Here is a 25473-nt window from a genome sequence, read left to right on the forward strand (position 1 = left end):
ATATCAGTCATTTTAGGAGTGTGTGTTTATGCCTAAGAATCACTATTCATACTCTTAGAATTTTTGTTTTAATTTTTCTCCTTGGAAGCCTAATTTGCCCTGGCAGAAAAATGTTTCATTTAAAGTATCTCCCAAAACAAAACCAAATGGCAAAATTAAAACCTACATAAAGTTCCACTGAGAGGCAGGAGATGTTATCTAGAAATAGAAATCTTCAGAAGCAGTTGAGTGGAGGAGGAGTTCCTTCTTCACCTATTCAGTTATACGAGGCCAATGAGCATAGAAATGTCTAGAATCATGTGTGTCCTTAAAGAATACTTCAGTACTTCTCATTTCTTATATGTCAGCATCCATACCCACAAGGTTTGTCTTCTCTTAATATGTACTGTAAATCCCACCATGATCAGCCAACTAATTTATTTGTTTGGAACCACTGAGGAAGTTTTTAATTGGGAAGTGAGTTGGACACATGGAGATGTGGCTTGAAGAACAAGACAAGTAGACATGTGCTGCAGTTTCTTCTCACGTAGAAGGAAACCTACTTCCTTTCACTAATTGCACTTAACGTAACCACAGGAGCTCAAGCTCTATACACATCATCACTTAGCATCTGCCTTTCCCTTTCATACAATGAAAGAAAATGCATAAATGCATTTGTTGGTCATACTGACAAAGACTGATTTGTGGAATCATTGAAACCTTGATTTCTGTCATTAGCTGGATGTTTTTGAAATGCGTCTTCCGGTCTATATTCCAAATGTTTCTTCTTATTTCAAAAGTTCTTCGTCATGAGTTTTTAATTCTAAATTGTAAAGTGTCAAGAGAAAAGATTTTAGTTTGCAAGTTTCATGGGAATAGCATACATACGAACTCCCCAGAAATGCTGAAACATTTATTTGTAGCTTTTTCCAGTCAGTTTATTTCTGGTAAGCCTCAGAGGTCTTGAATTACGTGCAGAGTCAACATTCAATAAGTAAGCAACCTTTGGTCCACCTCACTACTCTTGCACATTAATAAAGGCTTTGGCTAAAAGGTTTCATGTTGGAATAAGCTTTCCCTACAATGTTTGTTTCTCAGGGAACGAGCACTGAATACATCACAGCCTGGGTCCCTTCAGCTTACTGTGGGAAACCTGAAGCCAGAAGCCATGTACACCTTCCGAGTTGTGGCCTACAATGAGTGGGGACCAGGCGAGAGTTCTCAACCCATCAAAGTGGCCACTCAGCCTGAGTGTGAGTATGAAAAGGGAAGGGAAGCATTTAGAAAGTATTTATTTTTGCTTGCAATATCCTTATTATTTTATAGAACTCTTTTGAGGAGACAGGATGGAAGGAAGATTTATGAATCAAATTTCCAACTCAAGGATTTTCAAAGGTAAGACAATTTTTCAACAAAGTGGCCTCCCCACTTAGGCCATGTCTCCATAGCGGCAAATTAACAACTATAAAGGCTTAATCCATCTATCCGGTCTACATATTCACTTCCTAAGTAAGTGACTGACTTACTCTACCTGCTAGTACTTCATAATCAACATCGAATCTCAGCCTCCTCCACTGATTTTTCACATTTTCCAAGTTTGCTATCAAGAGTGCAACATCAAAGGTAAAAGAATAATGGCACAGGACTTCTAAATACAAGGACTTTTTAAAGAACCTAAACATGCACTGAATGTGCTAACAAAGCTTCCAAAAGCGAATCTAGACTCAAGAAATGTAGAGGGAAAATCTCTTGGGATCTTACCAACCTCCAACTTAAATCATTCTATCAAGCTACACGATCACAAAGTAAAGCAGCTGAATGTTCTTGTACCAAGTTATAATTCAGTGATTTCTATCTTTATAAAAGAACAGCTCTCAAACTGTATATTTGAAAAATATTTCTGTATCTTCTAAATTTTGAGATTTCTACTAAGCTTCTAATGTTATTTGAAAAGATTGATTACTCTTGAGCAGTCTGTCACCTTTATTTTGTTTAAAATGTAAGAAATTACAATCTAAAAGCTAACGGAGTGAATGACTACTTGTAACAAATTGCATTACTCAGACACCTAGTTGCATCTACTTTTTAAAATTATTATTAATGATGTTATTTTGTTCGTATTCTTCTTTGTTTTGTTTAAAACCACGTTTAACTTTAAAATCATCTCACATGCTTTTGGAAGAAGGTGAAGTAGAACTGGAAATATTTTAATTGGTAAATGTGAGAAAATAATCTTTGCACCAGGTGACTTTTGTGTATTTTAGATCAGCATGTTGAAGAAGAGAGAACAGGAGCACACTGAAATGTAGTGTGGGTGCTGGTATCATGCTCTACTTTTGGCACAATCTTCATTCTTTCTTCCACTTAACCAAGGCTATGAAGACAAGATGATAACAAATTGGAATAAAATATTTATTGGGGGTCGGGGAGAGAACTAAGCTGTATTTGCCTCATAGAAATAGAACCTCGGATATGCTATGCTTTTGTGCCTTAAAAGCATAGTAATGGGGGCCAGCCAAGCTGTGTGGTAGTTGAGTTTGTGCACTAAGCTTCGGTGGCCCAGGGTTGGTGGGTTTGGATCACAGGCGTGAACCTGGCACCACTTGTCAGGCCACACTGTGGTGGCATCCCACATAAGATGGAGAAAGATTGACACAGATGTTAGCGTCAGCAGCAATCTTCACATACACACACACAAAGCATAGTAGTGCATAGGTTTCAGGTAATTATTAGGGAATGCAGGCTCTCAGGCAGGACCAGCTAAACAATTGGCAGGATCCGCCAGCTACTGTAAGGCATTGAGCCATGCTCCATGAGGCCTTGTGCCACTTCACTGGTTGTGTGCCCATGAAGCTGGTCCTACTTCTAGGTTTGTGTTCTTAAGAATGTTTTGTTGGGGTTTGGATTTAAACCTTGAGATAATGCCAATTTCCTCTTCACCATGTCTGTGCTAACATACCATTTGAGTCATCAATTTCTTCATTGACTTACTCTTCATAGATCATATATATAGAATCAATAACTTTTATGAATATTTGGTGTTTTTAATCAATAAAGTTGAATAATTAGGTCAAAATATATATTTTTAAAAATGGCACATGTCATGTATAAAGACTGACAGTTTAGAAAACTATCAAAAATTCTTTAAAGAAATTTGTATTCAATTTTCTAATATTAAAATTAAAATTTTAAAAGTATGTTCCTTTTCAAAATATTCAGTTTCTGTGGATTATCTGAATTCTTCACTTCCTAATACTAATATTATATCTAGAATTGTCTTAGTCTACTTTTCAGGGCTGACTGGCCATGATTACATTACACTTCCGATAAAAATGCTAGGTAGTCAGCCTTGCTTTCTAAGACTGAGCAACATTACTTTTTCTTCTATTGGTACCATTGTTTCTAAGTATCCAGCTTAAAAAATCAATTTCCAGAATTTTTTCTTTTTAATTCACTTTTATTATGCCAACCTTTCCAAGCCCAGTGACAAGAAATAATTTTCCATTTTGACACTAATAATAGTCTCGTTTCATAAAAAAGAGTCATGATGCATTTTCTGCCATTTATAATTAATTAAAAAAATCTACCAGTAATTATTTATATCATACGTATGGCCTTAATTTTGTAAAACAAAAGCAACGGCATAATTCAATTTGTCAGTATGTTTAATGAACGTCTCCAATGTTCCTAATACTATTTAAGTTTGTCTGAGGCAAGGTGAAAAGCATATGTGTGTAATGAAGTAACAACACTTATGGATCTCTGAAACTTCATAGGGAAGTGAATATTCTAAATATGTAGCACTAACAAAGCAACTAAACTAAGGGAACTTGTAAGAAGTTGTTAAATGAATATTAACGATCTGAATCACAGGTTTGCTTGTGGACCCATTATCTGTGATAGCAAGACATTTTATCTCGTTAATTTTTTATGGCTAGATCATGTTGTGCCTGCCTCCTCAAATAAGTGTTGTATTACAAACACGGCTGCCTCAGTCCTTTGTGCTTCATCCATTCCTTCTCAATCAGAAAGGAGACTGAGAATTTGGGCAGAGGACCTCACTGGGCACTGGTCTCTGTCAGCATTTACTTTGCTTAAAAATTAGCATGAGTGATTATAAGGTAAAAATAAAACTAAATGCCTGATTGAATAAAATATGTTGCTTGTTGGAATTATTGCCTCATATAAATTATCTTTTTTCCAAAAAATGAAAACAGAGAATCTTTCCGCTTTAGAAACATAAAGGAGCCTTAATTTTTTTCCATTAAAGGTAGGGTTAACAGCCTTAGAATGCTAACCATATTTTGCCCTTTGATAATGGCACCATTTTATTAAATCACTTCTTCTTACTACTGTATGGAGTAAGAATTTTTTCTTTTGCAGGCAATTGTTTATTTGCACGGTGACCTGATTCTGTTTCATTGAGAATTACCTTTGGATAATTCACCTCTTACTGAATAGATAGGGAGGAACAAATAAGCCTAAATAAACAGTATGTTCAGAATATTCTTTATGTGTGCAAAACAGCCAACTCCTTCAATTTATTTAGATTAAGAGTATTGGGTAGCTCACTTGCTGTCTTTATTACAGACATTAGGATAGATAAATTATGTTATCATGACTAGTAGGTACTACATATCTATTTTATCTTCTGTTGTTAACACAAAATGCCATTTTGGCAATTTAAAAATATTTGTAGGATAAGGAACACTTCATCTTCCCCAAGCCTGCTCAATAATACAACAATTACTGAGCAAGATGGAACATCTTAGAGAACCTGTGCTTCACTTCTTCCCCTTTCCTCCCCTCCCTTGCCTTTCTCTCCCACCCACCACTTCTCTCTCTCTCCTTCTTAGAAGTTGATGTTTTGTCTTCTTAGATGAAGTGCAAAAGCTGATTTTATTATTTGGCTGGAATATCAGAATTTAGAGGCAAAGAGGATGGGGACGTTTCCATCATTATTTTTCTCCCTGACAAAATGATCTTATCTTTGAAAATGGGTCTTGTCTAGGTGCACATTTGGTTGCTCTTTTTATCACTGTTTTTCCAAATATGATGTAGTGATTGTACATTAAAATTACATAGCTTTTATACAAATTGAATTTCAAGTTTTCCATATTATTTGAAAATATCAACTCTATTATGAAAACCATATTCTCAAGGAATGAACACTGATGGAAAATATGTCTGAAATATAAATCAGCCAGCAACTGTTCCTAAAAGTGCACGCATTCCGTGGTAATCATTTGAAGAGATCAACAGCCCAAGATCCAATTTATGAAATAATCATCCAGAATAGAAAGACTTGATTTATAGGAAGGTTTGTGTCCCCTGATTATATCTTCCTTTCGCTAAACCCTTGCTCCTTCCCCTTGCCTTTATGGTGTATAATTTCTCCACTGTATTATCAGCGAGATTTAAGTCCCTGCCTGCTTAAGACTTGTCTAATCTTTTCATACCACATGTGGAGAATTTTTGAATTATTATTTGTGGTCCTTTAAGATGCTGTTAAGGCAGTTTAATCATAAAGTATGTTAAAATGGACCTCATACCAGCTTGACGCTTGAGTTAGAATGGGAAGCCTATTTGCTAGACCACAACCCAATTATCCACAAAACCCTTTTATATTTGAGTTGTAAGTAATATTCTTAGTCCATTATATTCTTTATACTGAAGAGATGAGTGAAAGCAACCCCCCAAATAGAGTGACTTTAGATTACATTATCTAGAGGAACAGACATGTTTGCTTTTTTCCTTCTTTCCTGGATTTTTCTCCATACATTACTACTTGTATCCTAGAGCAAGTTTCTTAATACTTGAGTCCTCAGTTTCCTCAGCTATCAATTGGAGATAGGATTTCCTCTTCTTCTTCCCAGGTTGTGAAGGTGAAATGTGATAACATATGGGAAGCTCCTGGGTCTCCCCTGGCATCTAGTAGGCATTCAGCAGAGGGAAGTTCTCTGCCCTAACGGGATCAAATGAAAACAGATACAACAGCCCCACACCTACCAACAAAGTGGGACACCCAGGAGAGTTTTCACTGTGGTGATATCTAATATAACACCTTATTGACAGTTTGGAACTGGCTTGATTACTATACAATCAGCCATTTATATATTTTATTACTTTCCCCCTAATTATCCTCTCCCTGTAATTTATGAGACAATTCTAGACTAGTTTGTCCTCTAATTTTGCCTAATGTACATCCTTGCATTCCTAAGTAAATTTTGAAGTCTTATGATCAGAAAATACTCTATTATCCCATAAAATGTGTCACAGCATTGCCATTTTATGAATGGCTGGTTGGTTAAAATTTGCTGGTAGAATCTGATCTGTACTTAATGTGTGGCAGAGATATTGAATATCAGTTATATTTATTTCATTATGATTCTCTAAATTAAGCAAATCAAGTAAATCACAGTGCTGTCCAGCTCATTTCTTTTATCACTTGAGCTGGTTTCTAATTATTAGTTGTACTGCACAGTGATTTGAGTGAATATTTGGGATGACTATGGTTGCAAAGTTGACCATGAGCCAGTCAACAACAGTCCATTTGTGAGGTAGTGTACATGGTTATAGATTAATAGTAGGAAGAAATAATGATAAGCAATGGCATTCTTTCTCTTTTGGTAGCATAAAAATGCTGATTTAATTTTAAAAGTCTCTCATGGCAAGACACATTTTCAGGTATTATAAATATAAGATGGGAGACATTAAAGTCTTATGGTTTGGCATCCTCAGCAACAGAAGGCTTAAGAAATCCATTTGGATTTAATGGTCAATTAGGTGGGGTATTATGTCTTTTAGAATGATGTGTATTAGTGGAAGAATTAGAAACAGGCTTGAGAAGATGGGTTGTTTAATCACTGCTAGAAGAGTTCAAAGCAAATGCAAGTCACTCTGTACTTTTTTCATTCATTCATTCATTCATTCATTCATTCAAAATGATTATTTGTGCTAAGTTCTAGTCCTGCACTGTCCAGTATAGTAACCACTTACCACATGTGTCTATTTAAATTTAAATATATTGAAATAAAATAAAATTTAAAGTTCAGTTTCTCAACAATGCTAATCACATTTAAACTGTTAGATAGCACTTAAAATTTAAGTAAAATTGAAAACTAAAAGACAATTCCTAAGTCTTGTTAGCCACATTTTAAGACTTCGTATATGACTATTGGCTACTATATTGGACAGCACAGAAAACATCTCTATTATTGCAGAAAGTCCTATGGGACTGCACTGATCTGGACACTATACTAGTAAATGAGGATATGAAAGCAAGTCAGATATTGTCCTGACTCTCAAGGAGCTAGTAGTATAGAGGAAACTACTTTAAGCAGAACTCATTAAAAACATATTTAACAGATTTGTCCCCTTTGAATGTTGAAAAGTTTATTATTCATTGAATTAATATAGAAGATTTATTTTTAAAAGACAGAGAATCTAGATCTTACCATATTCTCTGGCTAAAGTTTCTTAAATATTTTCTCAGGTTAAAAAAAATGTAAGTATCTTTCAAAGCACAATTAAAGATGAAAGACAAATATTACTTGTTGCTTGGGTTTAACAGTGGTACAGTGTAAGTTCAATTTCCCTACAAAGCTTCAGCTGGCTCACTGTTTTCCTCTCCTTTATTGTGAGCACAAAGCATGATTCAGGCTTCTTCCAATGGTATAAGCAAACAGTTAGAGAAGCCATCTCTTGGTGAGAAACTATATGGAAAAAACTACTAATTTCTCACTGATCTTAGGGAGGATGAAGAAAGGGGACATGAAAGTGTCAAAATAATGAGAAGTTTTGGGGAAATTTAAGTATCTAGCCTGGGATAAAGAGATTCCCTAAGTAGGTTTGTTTTGGATTTAATTGCCTCGTTTGGTTAGGAGCCCTACACAAAATGAAAGCAGTTGTTGCTAAACTGAATTAGAACAAAAGAGAGCTGAGCATCTTCAGGGATATTGACATCATGCTGGGACAGCCAAATAAAACTCTACTCCATAGACATACCAGCTGAGCTGAGGTTTTTTATGGAACACATTCAGTTATATCTGATTTTGTAGAGAGCTGGTGAACATGAGTAGTGAAGAATAAAGACAGAAAGAGAATGTGGCATTTCAATCACATATGTATTTACACACTCTCTCATCTTGAGAGCCCTTTTTCACCTGTGCTGTCCACAAGCATTTATTGAGTACCTACTATGTACCAAGCCTTCTATAAGATGCTGAGGATAGAAAGTAAAATAAAATGGGCTAGATAAAATCAGAGAAATTAGGGATGAAATTTACGATGAAAATACCTCTGTAAGATGAATTTTTCTAAACCATACTGTGGGATCAAATTTCCTTTTTTTTAGCCTAAAGTTAGAGTTGCAGGGTATTAGTGTGTAAGTAATATATAATTTAATGCACATATATGTTGTATTTTGGTATGGAATATGACAGTGTATTTTAGAAAATATCACATCAAGAAATTTATAGTTGACTAACTTGAGGTGGTACCTAACCAAAATTAAGTAAAACTTAACTTTAAATCACTTCACTATTTTATGATTTCGTTTAACTGCAGGTTATATTCTGCCTGCTGTAATGTATGGTAAATCTTACATCCTGCACAAAAGGATAATAATAGGACTTTAACTCTTGTTCTCTAACTCCAGTATTCTTGCATTATTATATTGTTTTAATAAATATATTATTTCTACTTTGTAGGAAGATATGTAGGGGAAAAAGAAACCCATAACTGTTCCCTAGTCTATGAAAATTCTTTTCTGTCTCAGCCCAATCTTCCCACTTTGGGAAGCCCCAAATTACATCCAGTATAGGATTTGAGTTGAGCTATAATTTCTCATCACAGGATACTTGACAGATACCGAGGATTGCCATAGATTGACATTAAGAGATGTTAAGGTAATGATGCACAATTACTGGTTTAGGTCATAGCTGTCAAAATCAGAGCCAATATGTTGCCATCAATGTTTGGGAGGAAATGATCATGGGATTTTTATCAACTAAAAGTTGAACATTGGAACTCTGAGTCCATAGTCAAAGCAAGTAACTTGTTTATTGCTACCTCATTTAAATCTGTAATTGGTGTTTCAGGTCTTCCGAATGGAAAGAGAATGAAAGGTGGTGAAGAACAATGACTGAGAAGTCAGACTAGATTTGAATTCTGGCTTTTTCGCTTACTAGCTGACTGAAGTTAGCTAGCTTTGCCAAACCACAGTTTCATTATATGTAAAATGGAGGTATCATGCAGGAATTTTGTAAAGCTTAAAAGAAAATCTGTAAAATGGGAGACAGCAGTTCATTCCCAAATGATTATTCTGAGGATTAAATGAGGTAGTCAGTGTAAAATAGCCTGTTCTCTGGCACTTTGTCAGCCCTCATTAAATGCTGGCTTCCTCCATTGCTGGATTCTAATCATTCCTCATGTAATCAAGTTCCTTAACACTGCATGTAATTTGTTCATTTCTATCTCTGTGCCTTTCGCATGTGTTTGAAATGCTCTCCTGCTTCTCTTGGCTATTTCGTAAGTCTCTTCTATTTCTACTTTAAGATTTTTATTTAAGATTTCTAAAAGCAGAAAGTTTACTCTGGTTAATTCACCACACGATTCAATCTTCTAGTCTCCACAAGCTCATTTTTCACTCTCCGAATTTGTTTGAACTTTATCATGTCTTTCATTCATTCAAGAAATATCCCTTATGTGCCCTCGATGGGCTACCCTATATTTCTCAGCACTAGGAATTCAGCAGTAAAACAAGCAAAATGCTTATTCTCATGAGGCTTATATTCTAATAATAGAGAGGTACAATAAAGAAATATAAACAAAGCATGCAGAAGAGTAAAGCAGCTTAAGGGGAGAGGAGAATAGAGATGATTCTAGAAAGGAAAGTCAGGAAAAGACTTTCTGAAGAAGCGGCATTTAAGGGGATACCTGAAAGAATTTGAAGGGCTGCCAGCAAAGATCTTGGGTGGAGACAGTACAGGCAGAGCCGATATCAAGTGCCAGGACTCTGGAGAGGAAGAGCAAGAAGACCACTACGCTGCGGTAGAGCAAGGAAGAGGGAGAATGAAAGAGATGACATCAACAGGGAGCAGGGACCAGCCATGAAAAGCCTTGGAAGCCACCATAAGGAAGATTCCAAATGTGGAAGCATCTGCACAGAAGAGTCTGACATGATTTTCACTTTTAAACTGGAAGTGAGGAGAACAGAAAGGAGGCTAATGTGGTAGTTAGGTCCAGAGATGTTGGTAGCATAAGTTTGGGTGGAAATTATGGAGATGTTGAGAACTCGTAGAATTCAGGACACCTTTGGAAGATAGGGACAAGACTTGCTGGTTGTGAGATGGGAGAAAAGACATGAGTTAAATTTCCCCTTAGGTTTTAGATCTCAGAAACTAGGTGAATGGTGGGATCATTTGTTGGGCTCAGGAAACTGGGAAGCAGCCAGCTTCGAGGGTGTGTTTGGGGCGGGGTGTGGGGGACAAATGAAGAATTCTTTGTTGACGTTTTAGGCTTGACTGTTAAATGGATTCAGGTTTTATTTATTTAATTAGACTGTGAGCTCAAAGGAGGTGCCCAATATTTTGAATATACCAATAAAAGAAAATGTCGCATAATGCCAGGCCAGTGACCAAGACAATGCAGTCTCTAGCTTCTCATAGAGACAAGCCTGAACAGTTAGACAAACATAGAAGAATTCTCTGGGTTGTTAACTGTGAAACATCTGTGCCCTATATGCCCCTAATGAATGCACTACAGGGATGTGCTCAGTGCCATGCACAGAAGACACTCGAAGGTTTGTCAATCATAGAGAAGCCTCTTTCTTAGAAAGCCTCCTGGCAGGCCAGTGAAGTATAATTTGATGTGGCTGATACCAGAAAGGAGAATTGACTAAAAGGAGGTCTCAGATCCATAGCCCAGTCTTCTGCCAAGGTTTTCCGAGGAACCAATCCAAAAGGGGCAAGTTAGTGCCAAAGTAAATGTTAGCCCAGAACCAGCTTGTTTTGTGATATGTACTTTGCCTGTGTTCATTAAACAGGAGATTGAATTCTAATGGGATGTCTATTCAGGGATGATCCAGAGGTTGAATTGACTTACTGCTCTGAGACTTCATCAGAATTTTACCAGCAGAGGCCTGGTTTAGGCCCAAGCAAAGGCCACAGAATTCAGGGGGAGTTTGCCTTTTGGCTTCCAACATCCCTTTTCTTTACTTTTTTCTCTATCCTGGGTAGTCTTATATCCCCCATTAACTCAGGGTACCAAGAATCCAAAACATTTACCCCATGATCTGAAACATAATGTTAAATCTGTTAACTACCTTTGATATAGTTGATTCCAATCATTGAATTTTACAAAGAATAAAGTTGGGAATCAGAGACTCTAAGGCCAGTCACAGCATGGGTCATTATAATGGTGGGATGGCCTGTGTCTGGGTTGCTAATCCAGGGTTATGTTAAACAAGTCTGCTTGCAAATATTGCGGCTTTTCTTCCTGAACATGGATATAACACTAAACCAAAAAGCAAAACACCTGGGTTCTAGACTGAGATATTCTCTATATTTTGCTCTGTATTTTTTAGAAAGTCACTTACCGTTTCTGAATCTCACTTTCCTCTTATAAAACAGAAATCACACTGCCTGTGTTAGTTTCCTAGGGCTGCTGTGACAAAGGGCCACAAATTAGGTGGTTTAAAACAACAGAAATTTATTCTCTGACGGTTCTGGAAACCAGAAGTCTGAAATCAAGGTGCTAGCAGAGCCATGCTCCCTCTGAAGACTCTTTAGAAAACTCCTTCCTTGCCGCTTCCTAGCTTCTGGTGGTTTCTGGCAGTTCTTGGAATTTCTTGGCTTATAACTGCATCACCCAATCTCTACGTCCATCATCGCATGGCCTTCTCCCCTCTGTGTCCATGCCTCTGTGTGTCTTCTCTTTTTATAAGCACACCAGTCGTATTAAGTTTAGAGCCCATTATAATCCAGTGTGGCTTCATCTTAATTTAACTGTTTCTGCAAAGATCTTTCTGGGTACATATGAATTTTGGGGGACATTATTCAACTGCCCTACAAATCACACAGATTGTTAGCAATATTCTGAGTAACATAGGTGAGGACTGAGCAAACTATGAAATATATATACATATATTTAATTAATTAAGAAGCTGCTTTTTTCATTTTAAAAATAATTTTTCACTGTCTCTCAAGCAGAGAAGTATTAAGAAACATCCTTAATGTCCATAAAATCATATTTGATATGCTTCTATCTTCTTCCTCTCTCTAGAATTCTAACTCAGCCTTGTAGGCTCTAGGGCATGGTACTTTCTGAATATTAAGGACTGCAAACTGCTTAGGTGGCCCTAAGGGAACTACCCAGTGAAAGGAATCAGTTGGATAACAGAGTTTGCAGAATGAATGGCAGAAGCTGCCATTGAGAATTGTTAGTGACACTGACCACTGGTCTCTCAGATTTCCACTGTTTGACCATCAGCTGATAAAAACCCCATGAGTATTTCCTCCCAGACATAGATGGCAAGATCCTTACTCTGATTTTAACAGCTACGACCGGAAGCAGTAATTGTGTGTCATCACCTTAAAATCTTTCAACTTCAGCCCGTAGCAATCTCCTGTACCTGTGTGAGCAAGAATTCTGGCCCAACCCAACTCCTACATTAGATGTGATAAAATTAAACATGACAAAACTAATAGGGTCAAAGCTAAGATTTGAAACTGGCATAACATTCTTACCACAATGCTAATGTGTGTTTGTGTGTGTATACAAACCAAGATTAGCCATGATAGTTTCAGAGAAATGGAAAAGTGATTAATTGAAAGTTAACTGCACTTTAACAATTCTTTAATGACTTAAAGTTCTTGGTAGTTCAGAAAACATAGCCATGACAGTATAATGTTTAAAAGTCCCAACATTATTGAGCATAAGCAGTCTGAGTGAGTTACACTAAGGAGCTTGTGCTGAGGAGCATGCTAAGCAGATAATTTCTATTCCCTGCAATAAATCACTTGCTTGATCTTAACCCTCAGTCTGCTGTCTTGATTCAAAGTTTTCTTATACTACCTTTCTGTGAAATAAAAAATAACAATTATTACTTCCACTCTTCAGGGGGGCTAATTGGCTTATAGTTCAGTCCACGCCATTCACAAAAATATCTAGGACTTCCAGAAATGACTCGATGCTACTTCTGGAGTTATGTTTCATCATTTAACATAACATTTAACCAGTAATAACAATGTGATAATATATTTAACATATCACTGATTTATTTTAGATTATGCCAATGGCTTGATTAATTTTATCACTTTGAATATGATTTGTCCTACATTCTCCTTATAATTCAATGTTCTCATAGCAATCTTGCTACTTTCTTTGGAAATATTGAATTTTCCCCCATTCCAATCAAGTAGTTCTTGAGTTATCCTAGTAGCATTACCTATATCTACAATTTTTGATATGGTAGCCATTAGCCACAAGTGGCTATTGAGCACTTGAAATATGGCTTGCCCAAATGAGATGTGCTATAAGTATAAAATCCACACTGAGTATTAAAGACTTAGTATAAAAAAGTATAAAATATCACATTAACAAATTTTACATTGATTATGTTTTGAAGCAGCAATGTTTTAGATATATGGGGTTAAATTTAAATTATTAAGAATAATTTCACTTATTTAACTTTTACTTTTTAAATCTGGCTGCTGGAAAATTCGAATTACAGATGAGCATTCATGGCTCAGGTTATATTTATATTGAACAATCATGACTTAGATGTATACTCTTTTGTCTTATACCCAACCAAGGGGAAGTCAAGATTACCAGTCTGATATTAAATTGAGTTTTGAAGTTATTCAAGCACAGTGGTTAAATCTAACCCTTTTCAAAGAAATATTTCTGCAAGACTTATCTAAATAATGTTCATATTTAGCCATTATTTTCATTATTTTACTCTGTATTTACTGAACATCGTAATCAATAGCCTTTGAATACCTGAGTTAGATATTTTTTTCCTTTTGGTCTGACACTTTATGGCATCACTGAAAATAAAACCAAAGGATGAGGGATTGGGGAAAGAAAAGGAATCTTTTGATCCAGGGCAGCGCACTGGTATCCCAGTGTTCAGTTTTACTTAAAGTCGTTGTCCAACTTTTGTGAGATGATTTGCTGCTGAAGTCTATTTGTCTTCCTGCTGCTATCTCTGAACAAGTCCAGATCTTCCATGTGGTTAATAAACTTCTTATCTTTTGAATACTGAAAATAAAATAAACTTAATCCTCAGGGTGCTTCAGTCAGCAGACTGGGAGCCTTTTAGATCCTTCTTAGAGATAGAGGACGACTAGGTTTTCTCTCCTGTGTGATTATCAATCTTCCCTTTGCATGCATGTATGTGTAAGGGCATTAAAGGTGCTCCTCAGTGATAAATGTTAGCAGAATCGCCAAGTGAATATTAATTTCAGTATTGTCAAGGTCAGATGTGTACCCAGGTTCAATGTTATTGGAATTTTTATTGTTGCCACTGTTAGGAAAGATATTATATCTTGGGCTCTTTTTTCAAATATCAGGAGAGTAAGGGAGCAAAATTCCTCAACATGCATATATGTCACTCAGAAAAAGTGCCTTAACAAAGTCTGATCTGTTAATTCAGGTAATTATTTTAAATGCCTTAAAAAATATTAGAGTGTGTTGAGAGGAGCTAAGTTAGGTAGGAACAAAACAAACAGATGATCACAAATCTGGAGACTAGCTGATGTTCCTGAATAGCAGATGACTATATACAGAAAAAGAAAGAAGAAAATTGCAGCAAGAATAAATAAAGAAGAAAAAAGTCTGTTATGAGGTCATTCAGAGAAGTAGGGTGTGAAAGTATCTAGCTGTAAACCCAAGAAATTAAAAGAGAAATAAAAGTGAAGAAAAAGATTAGGCTATACAGTCCATATGGGGATAAATAACCAGATGGATATTTCTGTGTATAGTGAAGTAACTCAAACCCAATGTGGGTGCTAAAGCTGTAATATTCACCCATCCACACACCCACACATCTGCCCAGTCTAGTTTTAGGCCAGTGTTCCCCATCTCAGTGAACAACACCAGACAGAACCAGCTATGCAACTCAGAAATACAGGAGTCGTTCCTGATACTTCTATCCTCCTCACTGCCCTACTTCCAATCCATCAAATGCTGTTGAATTTACCTTGCATATAGCTTTTGAATCTCTCTCCTTCTATTTGTCTCCACTGCCATCATTCTAATTCAAACCATTAACCTCTCTCTTCTGTACTATAAAATATTCTCTCAAAATCCACATTTTCCCCCTTAAGTTCACTCTTTATGTAGTGGACAAAGTACAAAATGCTTAACTTCATCAACTCCTTTCCTATTCTTAAAGATCAAAACTCTCCCAAAGTCTTTAAGGCCCAGAGTAGTCCTGCCTCTGACAATCTCTCCCACCTTCTCCGAACCCCTCTCCTAGTTCCTTGTGTACCACCTTAGACTGTAAATTCTAAAGAAGCTTTCATTGTTTCTCCTGTCAATTCTCATAATGCTTGACACACTGTACAGATTGGTTACCATCTATCGGGCATTTCCTTTGTGCCAGATGCCATTCATAAATTATTTATTGTTAATCTCCACAACTAGCCCATTGGGTAGGTACTGATATTCACCCCATTTTTAAGATAAGAAAATTTAAACTCAAGGACAATAAGTAACTTGACCCTGGCCACACAGCCTGAGCCAGGGGACTAAATTTGAACCCAGGTCTCTAATTCTGGAGGCCACACTCTTCACTGTTAGTCTTTCTCACCAAAGCTTTATTAAATGGGATCCACTGGCATCTCCTGCATCGATCGGAGTAGCCCAGATCTCTGACTTCTGTGAAAGTTACATGATAAGAGAATAGAGTTCTACGTTTCTTCCTTAACTTATGGTCCCTCCCACAAGGGTCAGTTTACCTAAGGCAGTTCCTTATCTTTTAAAGCATGGAAACAGACAAATAATAAATTTCTTCCTAGAGACAGTATCTTTTAAGGTAAAATATTTTTGTTATATAGAAAAACCTACTCCCTGGACTGTCTGAAAAAGATTGCTACTTCCTTCTCTTCTAAGACACGGCAGCAAGGCTTTTCAATAAAAGCAATCTGTACATGTCATTTATCGCTCTACTAAAACTACAAACATCAAATATTGATTCTTCCCATACTGAACGTAATACAAACCAACTTTGAGAAAGGTCCCTGGGATTTAGTTACATTATCACCATAGGAAACACTCCCGGTGGCACATAAGTGGAAGATACCTCCTTCTCTGATGCATATCTATTGATAGAGAATTGGCATTTTTGTGTGCAGAAATACAATCCTAAAGTATATAGGAGTCGCAAATAAGTGTGAAGCAAGCAAGTGGCCTACGCATGCCCTTCCTAGGGATTTATGCTTGGAATTCTTCTACAAGAATTAAACATAAATTTGCAGTCTGTATAATAACCACAAAAGTAACTCTATGTGGAGTATTTATGAGACAGTCAAAAGACTTAACTTATATCTGTTATTATGACACATTAGGCAAATCTCCATTCTTTCATCAGGCACTCTCTTCGCCATGTTTGGTTTATAAACATTATCCTGGTCAGGACTCATGCTACACCCTATGCATCTATGAAATGCTGTTTTTCATTTCCCTTTCACCTTGATTATCTTTTCATGTTCTTCTAACAGTCTTGAGAATTAAGAAGAGCAAGTACTTATTCTTCCAATTGTCTGATGAGGGAACCAAAATTTGTAAAAGTTTAAGGGACTTGATTTCAGGTAACAATAATCTTAACTACCATGTTATTTTGAACACTTGCTTTTGTATATAGCATCATATAATTCTTGTAATAGCCCTGTTATGTAGAAATTATGAACCCATAAGAAAATTATGTGCAGAGTGTTTAAGTAATTTGTTCCAGGCATACAGTATTATTAAATAGAAGAGAGAGGTTTTTGATCCAGGATTCAAGATTTAGGTGTTCATTCACATTGGGGTATTTTCTTTTTCAGCAGTTATCTCAGAGATGGTTTCACCTTTCTGTTATTTCTATTTGGAATTTCTCTAAAGTCCTTGACAATTTCTTGGGAAATTCATGAGGTCTTTTTTTTTTTTTTTTTCCGTTTCTAAACACTTGTTCCCAAACTGAAGTTTTAGAGACAAATATCTTGAAAAAAGTGGATGAATTTTTAAACTTTCTTCAAGTATCTTGAGACACACTACATCTTCCTAAAATTGGTAGAATATCATTTGATTTATTGATAATACTAACAAAATAGAAAAGCAATTTAATAATTGATAATTCTATGCTTGTGGGCTGTTTTCTGATTAATCATGCCATCATGAATTTAGTTCACTTTGGAAGTAATGAGACTAACTTTGACTAATTTTACTTAAAGACCTCATCATCTAAAGCCTTCCCCAAAATATGTAGTGTTTTTTCTCTCCATTCACTAACATGTAAGTTCTATTCCGGAAAGGCTAATATTAAGGCCATTTTACCCATTAAACTCATTCACACCCATGTATCCTGACTCACCAGAGTCCTCCTTCACATCTGAACTCCCCTGTCCTTTTTTTTTCCATCAGTGCAATTTTTAATTTTCTTCAAGAAATACTCTTGATGAACTTCTCGTAACTGTCCTGATTACTATATACTTCATCAGTAGATCTACTTCTAGAATTCTTACATACTTTATTGTCTGTCCAGAGAGATTTTAGCCTTGATTATATATATTTAGCCTATTGTTCCTCTCTAGGTGTTTGTATGTATGGGTGTGTGTTTGTGTTTTCTCTGCCCTAATAAGTTCCTTGAAAATTTTTACCATAATAATTCACAATACTGGAGATAGCAGTGTATGCTAAACACATAAAAAATACGACTAGATTTCTAAATCAGCTGATAGTTCTGTCTAAAATTTTCAATCACAATGGAAAGTAGACGACCCCAACCTAATCTGGGAACATATTTTAAAGGAAAAAATAGCCCGTATGATTAGGTTTATATGACATCATGCCTTCAGTGATACGAAACTTAAGCACGTTTGACTGAAACTTCAAGTTTTTAACTTCAATATATAGTATCTTTTAGACAATTTTTATAGATCATAAAAACAGTTGCCTTTGACATTACTTCGAAATCTCCAGTTTAAGTGGTTTGAGACCTCAATATGCAGTCAGGAATCTACATCTCCACCGCACTTTACATTTGCAAGCCTGTGCTTTCTGAAGTGAAATTCAAAATACTCTACGTGCTTCACCAGGGCTATTACTTCTGGGTTGTGTTAGTGAAAACCTGAGTTGCCCACTGAAAAGACTTTATCATGAGGTCAGTTCCTATAAACACTTTTTTTGTAAAACTACTTCCAGTTCTAGGAAGAATCAATCACAAGAAGGCTACTTTCAAGACTACTTTAATCAGAGAATCATTAAAGTTTCTTCTACAACACTGTCAAAAATATCCATCATTTAATATATTAGCATTTATGTGTGTGTGTATATAAGTAATATGTAAGTCATATAAATCATATGTATTATATATATGTGTGTGTGTTTATACAGGTATATCTGTATATATCTATACACACTCACACACACTCACACATACAATGACACAATTGAGTATACTGTGAGTTAGCAGAAAGCACCAATTAAAACCAAAAGTAAAATGATCAGGTAATAACTGTTTCCTCCCACCAAACCGTGTCAGACTCCTGTGGTTTTGCAATGGAAATCTACCCCATAGTTTGTGCTTCTTCCCTGCCAAATTACTGTCATATCTCCTAACTATGTATAGTTCAGTCAAGAAGGGTTTTCATTATGTTAATAATTACATTGCCTGCGGGCTTTTTGATGTTGCATTCCCCATACAGAATAGAAACAGATTTCATAGAAATATCATTAAAGCTGTTAACTACAGGAGGAAAAAAAATCAAAGAGGCAATCAAAGCATGCACTTTATTATCAATAAATGCAAATAGTTTCAGAAACGGCTTGCATTTGAAACACGTTCAGTGAGATCATCGGCCCTGGAAGCTGCTGCTTAAATAGAGCTTTGTGGTCTAAATCCATTTGGATCACAACAGATAATTACTTAGATCCCTTACTACCCATTTTTAAAAATAGCCTCAAGAATCGTTTTAAATTAGCAAATGAATAAGGAGGTAGAATCATCCTCAGAATTCTGGCCTGAATTAAGGACATGTGAATTATAGGTCATTTTTTGAATGACAACACGTGATATTTTTTTCAAACGCACTGTTACTTTAATTCTAAAAAGAAAAGGATTTGGTGGCTGTTAAATGGGTGATTTAGGAACACTGCATTACATAGTCATTTTGAAAAGACTTTAAATATTCAAATGTTCAACTACATATTCTCTGACACTAGCATTTGTCTTCATTTTGGACTTCCAGCTGAGAAACATCAGTGTAATGGGGAAAAAGCATCAGCCTCATGCAGTATCATGAAGATAGTGGCATGGCTTGATCCTTCTAAAGCTTTTTCTATGAAAACCTTATATTCACATTCTTATTTGGAAAGGATTATTTAAACTCTCAAGATATTTTTAGAACCATATATTTGATAAATCATAATTTAGGCTTTAGTCTGATTGACATTTACAGTACTGGAGATAGCAGTTAGAATTACTTACAGTACATAAAAGTCAGGAAGGTAGATGAGTGGATAGATATTGGAATAGAAACAGCAAGGAAGGGAAAGAAAAAGAAAACAGGGTGTTCATTCATGCATGCTATGTGACTTCTTGATCATCAGAAACCGTAACATCTCATAAAACCTAAAATATTTGGTGAATTAGAGCAGATGAATTCAAATGCCTCTGATTTACCTATGATATGGAAAATGAAATGAAAGTCTGTTTCACAAACATGCTTCAGCTTTTGAAACAGTAGCATTTTATTGAAAGTTGAAGATGTCTCTTTAAAGAGAAATAACAAAGTAAATTGTATTACCTTATTACATCATAAAGAAGTTAACATTTACTACCAATGATTCAATGATAAAGAATCACTGACTTTCAGAACCAAAAGAATCCAGAGATATTATCTAATCCATTGGGAGCAAGCGTTTGGGAAATCATAGACACTAATGATGGAAACTATGGATCCTATACCTAAAAAAATGTACATATTACATTCTTGAAAATATGCATACAATTTTAGGGGATCCATGGACCCCTTGATGTCAATGACTGGCCTCTATCATAAATAGAGTAGGGAAAAGAAACCATACATTCTGACTCTCATCTTAATCAATTGTAGCTCATTAAACTGTAATATTCCCTCTCTCTCTCTGTCCATCTCTCTCTCTCTTTCTCATACACACACACACTCATATATACAACACAAACACACACACACATCCTGTCTTCAATATGATTATATGTGATAAATTATGCTGTATTAAAGATTCAGCTAACTTTTATATGCTATTTTTTGATTAATGTGCAATAATATCTCATTAAAAATGCTCTGTTATACTATAAATTTATATATATAGTGAGAAATTATTGCTTCCAGTGCAAATAGTGACATATAATACATCTCATTTACTCCAACATAAGTATTTAATTCGTTCTTAGGTAAAGATGTTATAATGAATTTCTACCATAATGCCATATTGAAATTTAAAAAGGTAGTTGGTTAGGCTGACATTGATTGATGGATTACTTGCATAGATTATGCATCTATTCTGAAATTTTTCCATTCTTTGAAGAAACAGGTAACTTGAATAGAGATGGAGAGAAATTAGATGCAGTTTGCCACAAAATTATTGTCCAACTGAGGAGATCAGTAGGGATTATTAAAGACATCTTGGAAATGATGAGCAGTTAAGCCCGTTAAGGTTCTCAACTGACATACTGAAATGTAATGGAGTGGAAGACTGAAGCTATTAACTGCATTGATTTCACATCTAATTCCTATTGTGGAAAATTTTTGAGTCTCTCTTTTTCTCTTTCTCTCTCTCTTCCTAATAAGCATATAGCAAATCACACATCTAAAAGTATGTAAATATATAAGTATATATTATATGTAAGTATATATTATACTTAAATATACTTTACAAATATGGATCTGAATAAATACACAAGTATATATATATGTATATATACATACACATATCTCTAGAATCAACATAAAACACAATATATTATCCACAGACTTATGTTAACATTATAGTTCAAAAGAAAATATTAGAGAATTCAGGAATTTGAGTTTATAGCACTGTTGTGATGAAGACTAAGCATTTAATAGCTTAAATGAAACACGTAGTCTTGACAGAAGCGGGAGTGTTGTGAAAAAGAATATCCCATGTGCAGGTAATATTTTGGTCCAGATGATATATCTGTATCTATGTCTATATATATATCTAGTCTATATATGTCTAATATCTCTATCTATGTGTATCTATATTTAAAAAGTTAGCTGGTTAAGCTGACATTAATTAATGAGTTACTTGCATATATTAGATTAGAATAGATAAAGATATGAGTATTTATGATAAGATGCAATTTCTTTGATACTTTCATGTTTATATTTACTTGGAACAACATAGTATTATGGTATTTTTATTTTAATATGTGAGGATAGTAAAGAAAATCTACCAATACAATCAGATCATAAAATAAATTATGTTTTAAAACAAAAAGTTAAAGTAGGAAATACTTTAGTAATAAAAAGCAATCCTTTTTCAGAAAAAGACAATTGGAAACTTTATACCAACAAAGAAAATGTTATCATTTGGCTGGAAATTGGTAAAAACACGTACTCTTGTTTGTGATTACTTAAACCAAGTGGTTTGAATTCTCCTTTTTACTTCTGGTATCTGTTATCTCTACTTAAATTCTTCTGGAAACCCAAACACACATTTTTTCCTGATGGTGTCTAATGACCATTAAGAAACGACAATAATTCAGCTGGTGAACACATGATCAGGGCTAGTACTACCTGTATTAACTGAATTCAGATTGTGGTACTTACCCCCTGATGTTCTCCCATCAGTAACTAAGCTACATATACATTTAGCTGACACGGTGGGCAAAGTACATACAGGCTCATATGCATACAACAAACACATATATACCAACTTTAGTTCTCATCAGGTGTGTTAGGAAAACTCTATTTTCTGATCACTTGTGGTAACAATGCAGAATCAACAAAATCAAACAAGTTTGACTACATAGTGTATTTTAGGCTTGTGGTTTACCATAACATTTATAATTGTATATACAGTCATTCATTTAATACACATTTATTGAATACTTTCTGTATACCTAGCTTTGGACATATGCCTGTGGAGAAGACAGCTATTCCTATTATTTGTGAGACTAAGTGGAGAGTTTTGATCATTCTAACAAACAACCAGGACACTAAGCAGCCACAGCTGGGCTTATCAGGGAAGAGTATGAACTAACGTTTGTTCTTGTGGAGATGCTGCCTTGAGCTGGAGACATCCCTGTAGTCTTTTCTCCCTACAAGGCCTGATGGCAGTCACCGTGTGGTTGAGATATCTGATTCCCATGCACCCAGAGTCACAGTGAGGCAGGCTGTGCACCCCCCAGCCCTGACATGCTAGATGGCCCTCTCAGCTTGTCCTTCCAGATTATCAGGTGGCTCGCTCGGGGTTCATGGCTCATTTCTAGCTTCTCTTCCAAGCCACACTAGGAGCCTTAGGAAACTCTGAGAGTGACTTGGGCACTACTCCTTCTCATTACTTCGACCTTGTCGGCAAAGTTGACCCCAACTATGCATGTGATGGTTTAGGGGAGGTGAAATTCGTTTTCTTCTTCTTTGCTCCTTAAACATTGAAAAATTGAAGACAATTTGAATTGTTTCGTGTCACCCTCTTGTGCCCCAGTGGAACAGATAAGCGAAAACTCCCCAAACACTTCTTCCCCTTCTTTTCTCCTAGACACCACCTGGAGTTGATACATCTCACGGCAGGAGTAATGGCTTTGAAGTGTGGACATTTTTAATTCTGAATCTTTGTTCTCAGAATGAGCCATGTTCAGTCAGCAATGCCGTTTCAGTTTAACCAAGGCAGAGCAAGAAGGAACACATTCAGTTAATACTTTACACAGAGTTTTCCTTGTGGAAGAAAGGATACATATAAGAGGAATGGAGAAGGCAAGAATGAATCTTGTAGAGATGGATTGAAATGGGAGGTATCTCTGTAAAGTCATGAAAAACATGCATATGTATCAGTATATCTGAATATATGTACACTCATAAACATTTGTGTATGTATTTTTGTACATATATTCATATGTTTCTTGTTCGCTGAAACAGTCTAGAAACAAGGATGCCCAAGTAGCTATGAACACAGCTAACACCCAGATCTTTGTCTCAAATACCATTTCCCACTAAAAGGAACCAGAAATCTTTAGAGAAATGTTTGATTCCAGAGCTGGGGCAGGATCAAGATGAGCCTGGACTATATTATGCCAGAAAAAAAGGAAGTGCTTCAGTAAATGATGGGGCATGTCACAAGAACAGAGGGACGAGCTTAAAGAGAACCCCAGTGGCCAAATCTGGGACAATTTGAACTCCAAAATAATTAAAGACAATAATGAATTATAGATCATAAGAAAGTAGGAATCCATGTGCCCACATGATAATAGATACTTAAAGAGAGAAATATGGGCACTTGCTTGTAACAGAATGCTGAGTGCCAAGTGATTAAGGCAGAAGTGCTTGAATAGACAAAAATCAGCATTTTGTAACCATTCTGGTAAAATTGGTTGCATCAAGAACCATTAATAGACGCTAACTCCAAGAGAATTTGATAAAGAGCATGATATTTACATGGTCCTAACCTAGTATCTCCCCACAGATTGCTTATTATTTGTAAGCGGTGAACAGGGGGCTGGGAATTGTCAATAACATGGATGCTCAAAATTTGGAGACTGGTGGGAAAGCATGTGAAGGTCACATAAATACCTGCTTCTGACATGAATCGTTTTTCCAAATGAATGTGTGAGTAGTAATGCTTTAAAGAGTCTGGGTTCCATGGAACAAATTCTGAAAATAAACCAGAGACACAGGTTCCACGCTGACCTAAGAAGTGTATCATCAGACATTGTATCAGCCAGGTTTTCATACGCTATTTTGCTGTGGAAGTTCAAAGTCAGAGTTGTATTGGAGGCCTAAATTGTGTATCTGTCCAAAGCTCAGTAGAATCCAAGGCTGGGAAAATACATAGCACGTTTAACTTAAGGTTGTTTTTACACTTGCAATGGTGAGACCATTTATTTATTTTAGATTACTGTAACTAACACAGCTATTGCACTTACCACTTCTAAACTGTATATTTATATTCAGACCTATAAGCACAAAGAAAAAGTATGCACAAATTCAAAATCTGTAGAATTTGCTTAACTCATTTCATACCCTAACCTGACCTGACCTGACCTTATGTTAGGCTGTGTTTTGTCTTTAATAATCCTCTTTGGTGTGAATGTCATGTGTTTTGCTCTAAATACATGATTTGATAACAGGCTATTACCACAGACCCAACTAGAGGTGTTCCAGAAAACACTGCATATGCACCACGTTACCTTTCTAAAATCTGAAAATTTCTGGATCTCAAAACGCATCTGGACACAAGTGTTTTGGTTAAGTGATTGTGGACTTGTGTTATCTAATTTCTTTAACGAGAAAACTGCTTATCCTTGATTAAGTGAAGCAACAGTTATGAGAGAAAATGGAGTACTAGAAAGTGAAATAGAAAATTAAATCCTGAAATGAATTTAAAGGACCCAGAATTGGGAAAGATTTTAAAATGCTGACTTAAATATAGACAATGTGGTAAATTATCCATAGCTGTGCTGCCTATTTGAATTGTAAGTAGAACCATGACATTTAAGTTCTAATAGTATTTTCTCTTTTCCTTCTGCAGTTATTAACAATACACAGGCAAAGATGTATTAGCATAGTGGAAAATTTTCCACATTAGGAATTTAGATCAGATCAAGAAACTCCCTCCTTTTCTGCCATTATCCTAGTCACATATTCCTTGACCAGTTTCCTCAACTGTAAAAATAAAATAAGCAATTTGGATTAATATAAGCCCTCTTCTGAGTTTTACAATGAAATGATTCTAAAATTTTATTATGTTATATTTATATTTTATATGTTTATATTCTTATTCTATCTGGTTCTAAAAATAGTACATGCTGCGATAACTTCCTTGAAGTGTAAAAGATGTAATTTTGGTTTTTTCAGCAAAGACAACCCTCTTATACTAATCAATTTCTCTTATATACAGTGCAAGTTCCAGGGCCAGTAGAAAACCTGCAAGCCGTATCTACCTCACCTACCTCAATTCTTATTACCTGGGAACCCCCCGCCTATGCAAATGGTCCAGTCCAAGGTTACAGATTGTTCTGCACTGAGGTGTCCACGGGAAAGGAACAGGTAGGTAGAGGAATGGTCC

The 25473-nt window shown here is 35.7% G+C and overlaps 1 protein-coding gene across 1 annotated transcript in view; it reads left to right on the forward strand.

The window, feature by feature from the left end:
* Positions 1 to 25473, forward strand: part of DCC (DCC netrin 1 receptor) — a 1088896-nt gene that overhangs the window by 779250 nt on the left and 284173 nt on the right. The window contains exons 9-10 of the mRNA XM_070627604.1: positions 1078 to 1232; positions 25306 to 25454. Of these exons, the coding sequence (XP_070483705.1) occupies positions 1078 to 1232; positions 25306 to 25454 (304 nt within the window). The remainder of the gene's footprint in view (positions 1 to 1077; positions 1233 to 25305; positions 25455 to 25473) is intronic.

Source organism: Equus przewalskii, chromosome 7, assembly GCF_037783145.1.
Source record: "Equus przewalskii isolate Varuska chromosome 7, EquPr2, whole genome shotgun sequence".
In the NCBI taxonomy this organism is placed as follows: Eukaryota; Metazoa; Chordata; class Mammalia; order Perissodactyla; family Equidae; genus Equus; species Equus przewalskii.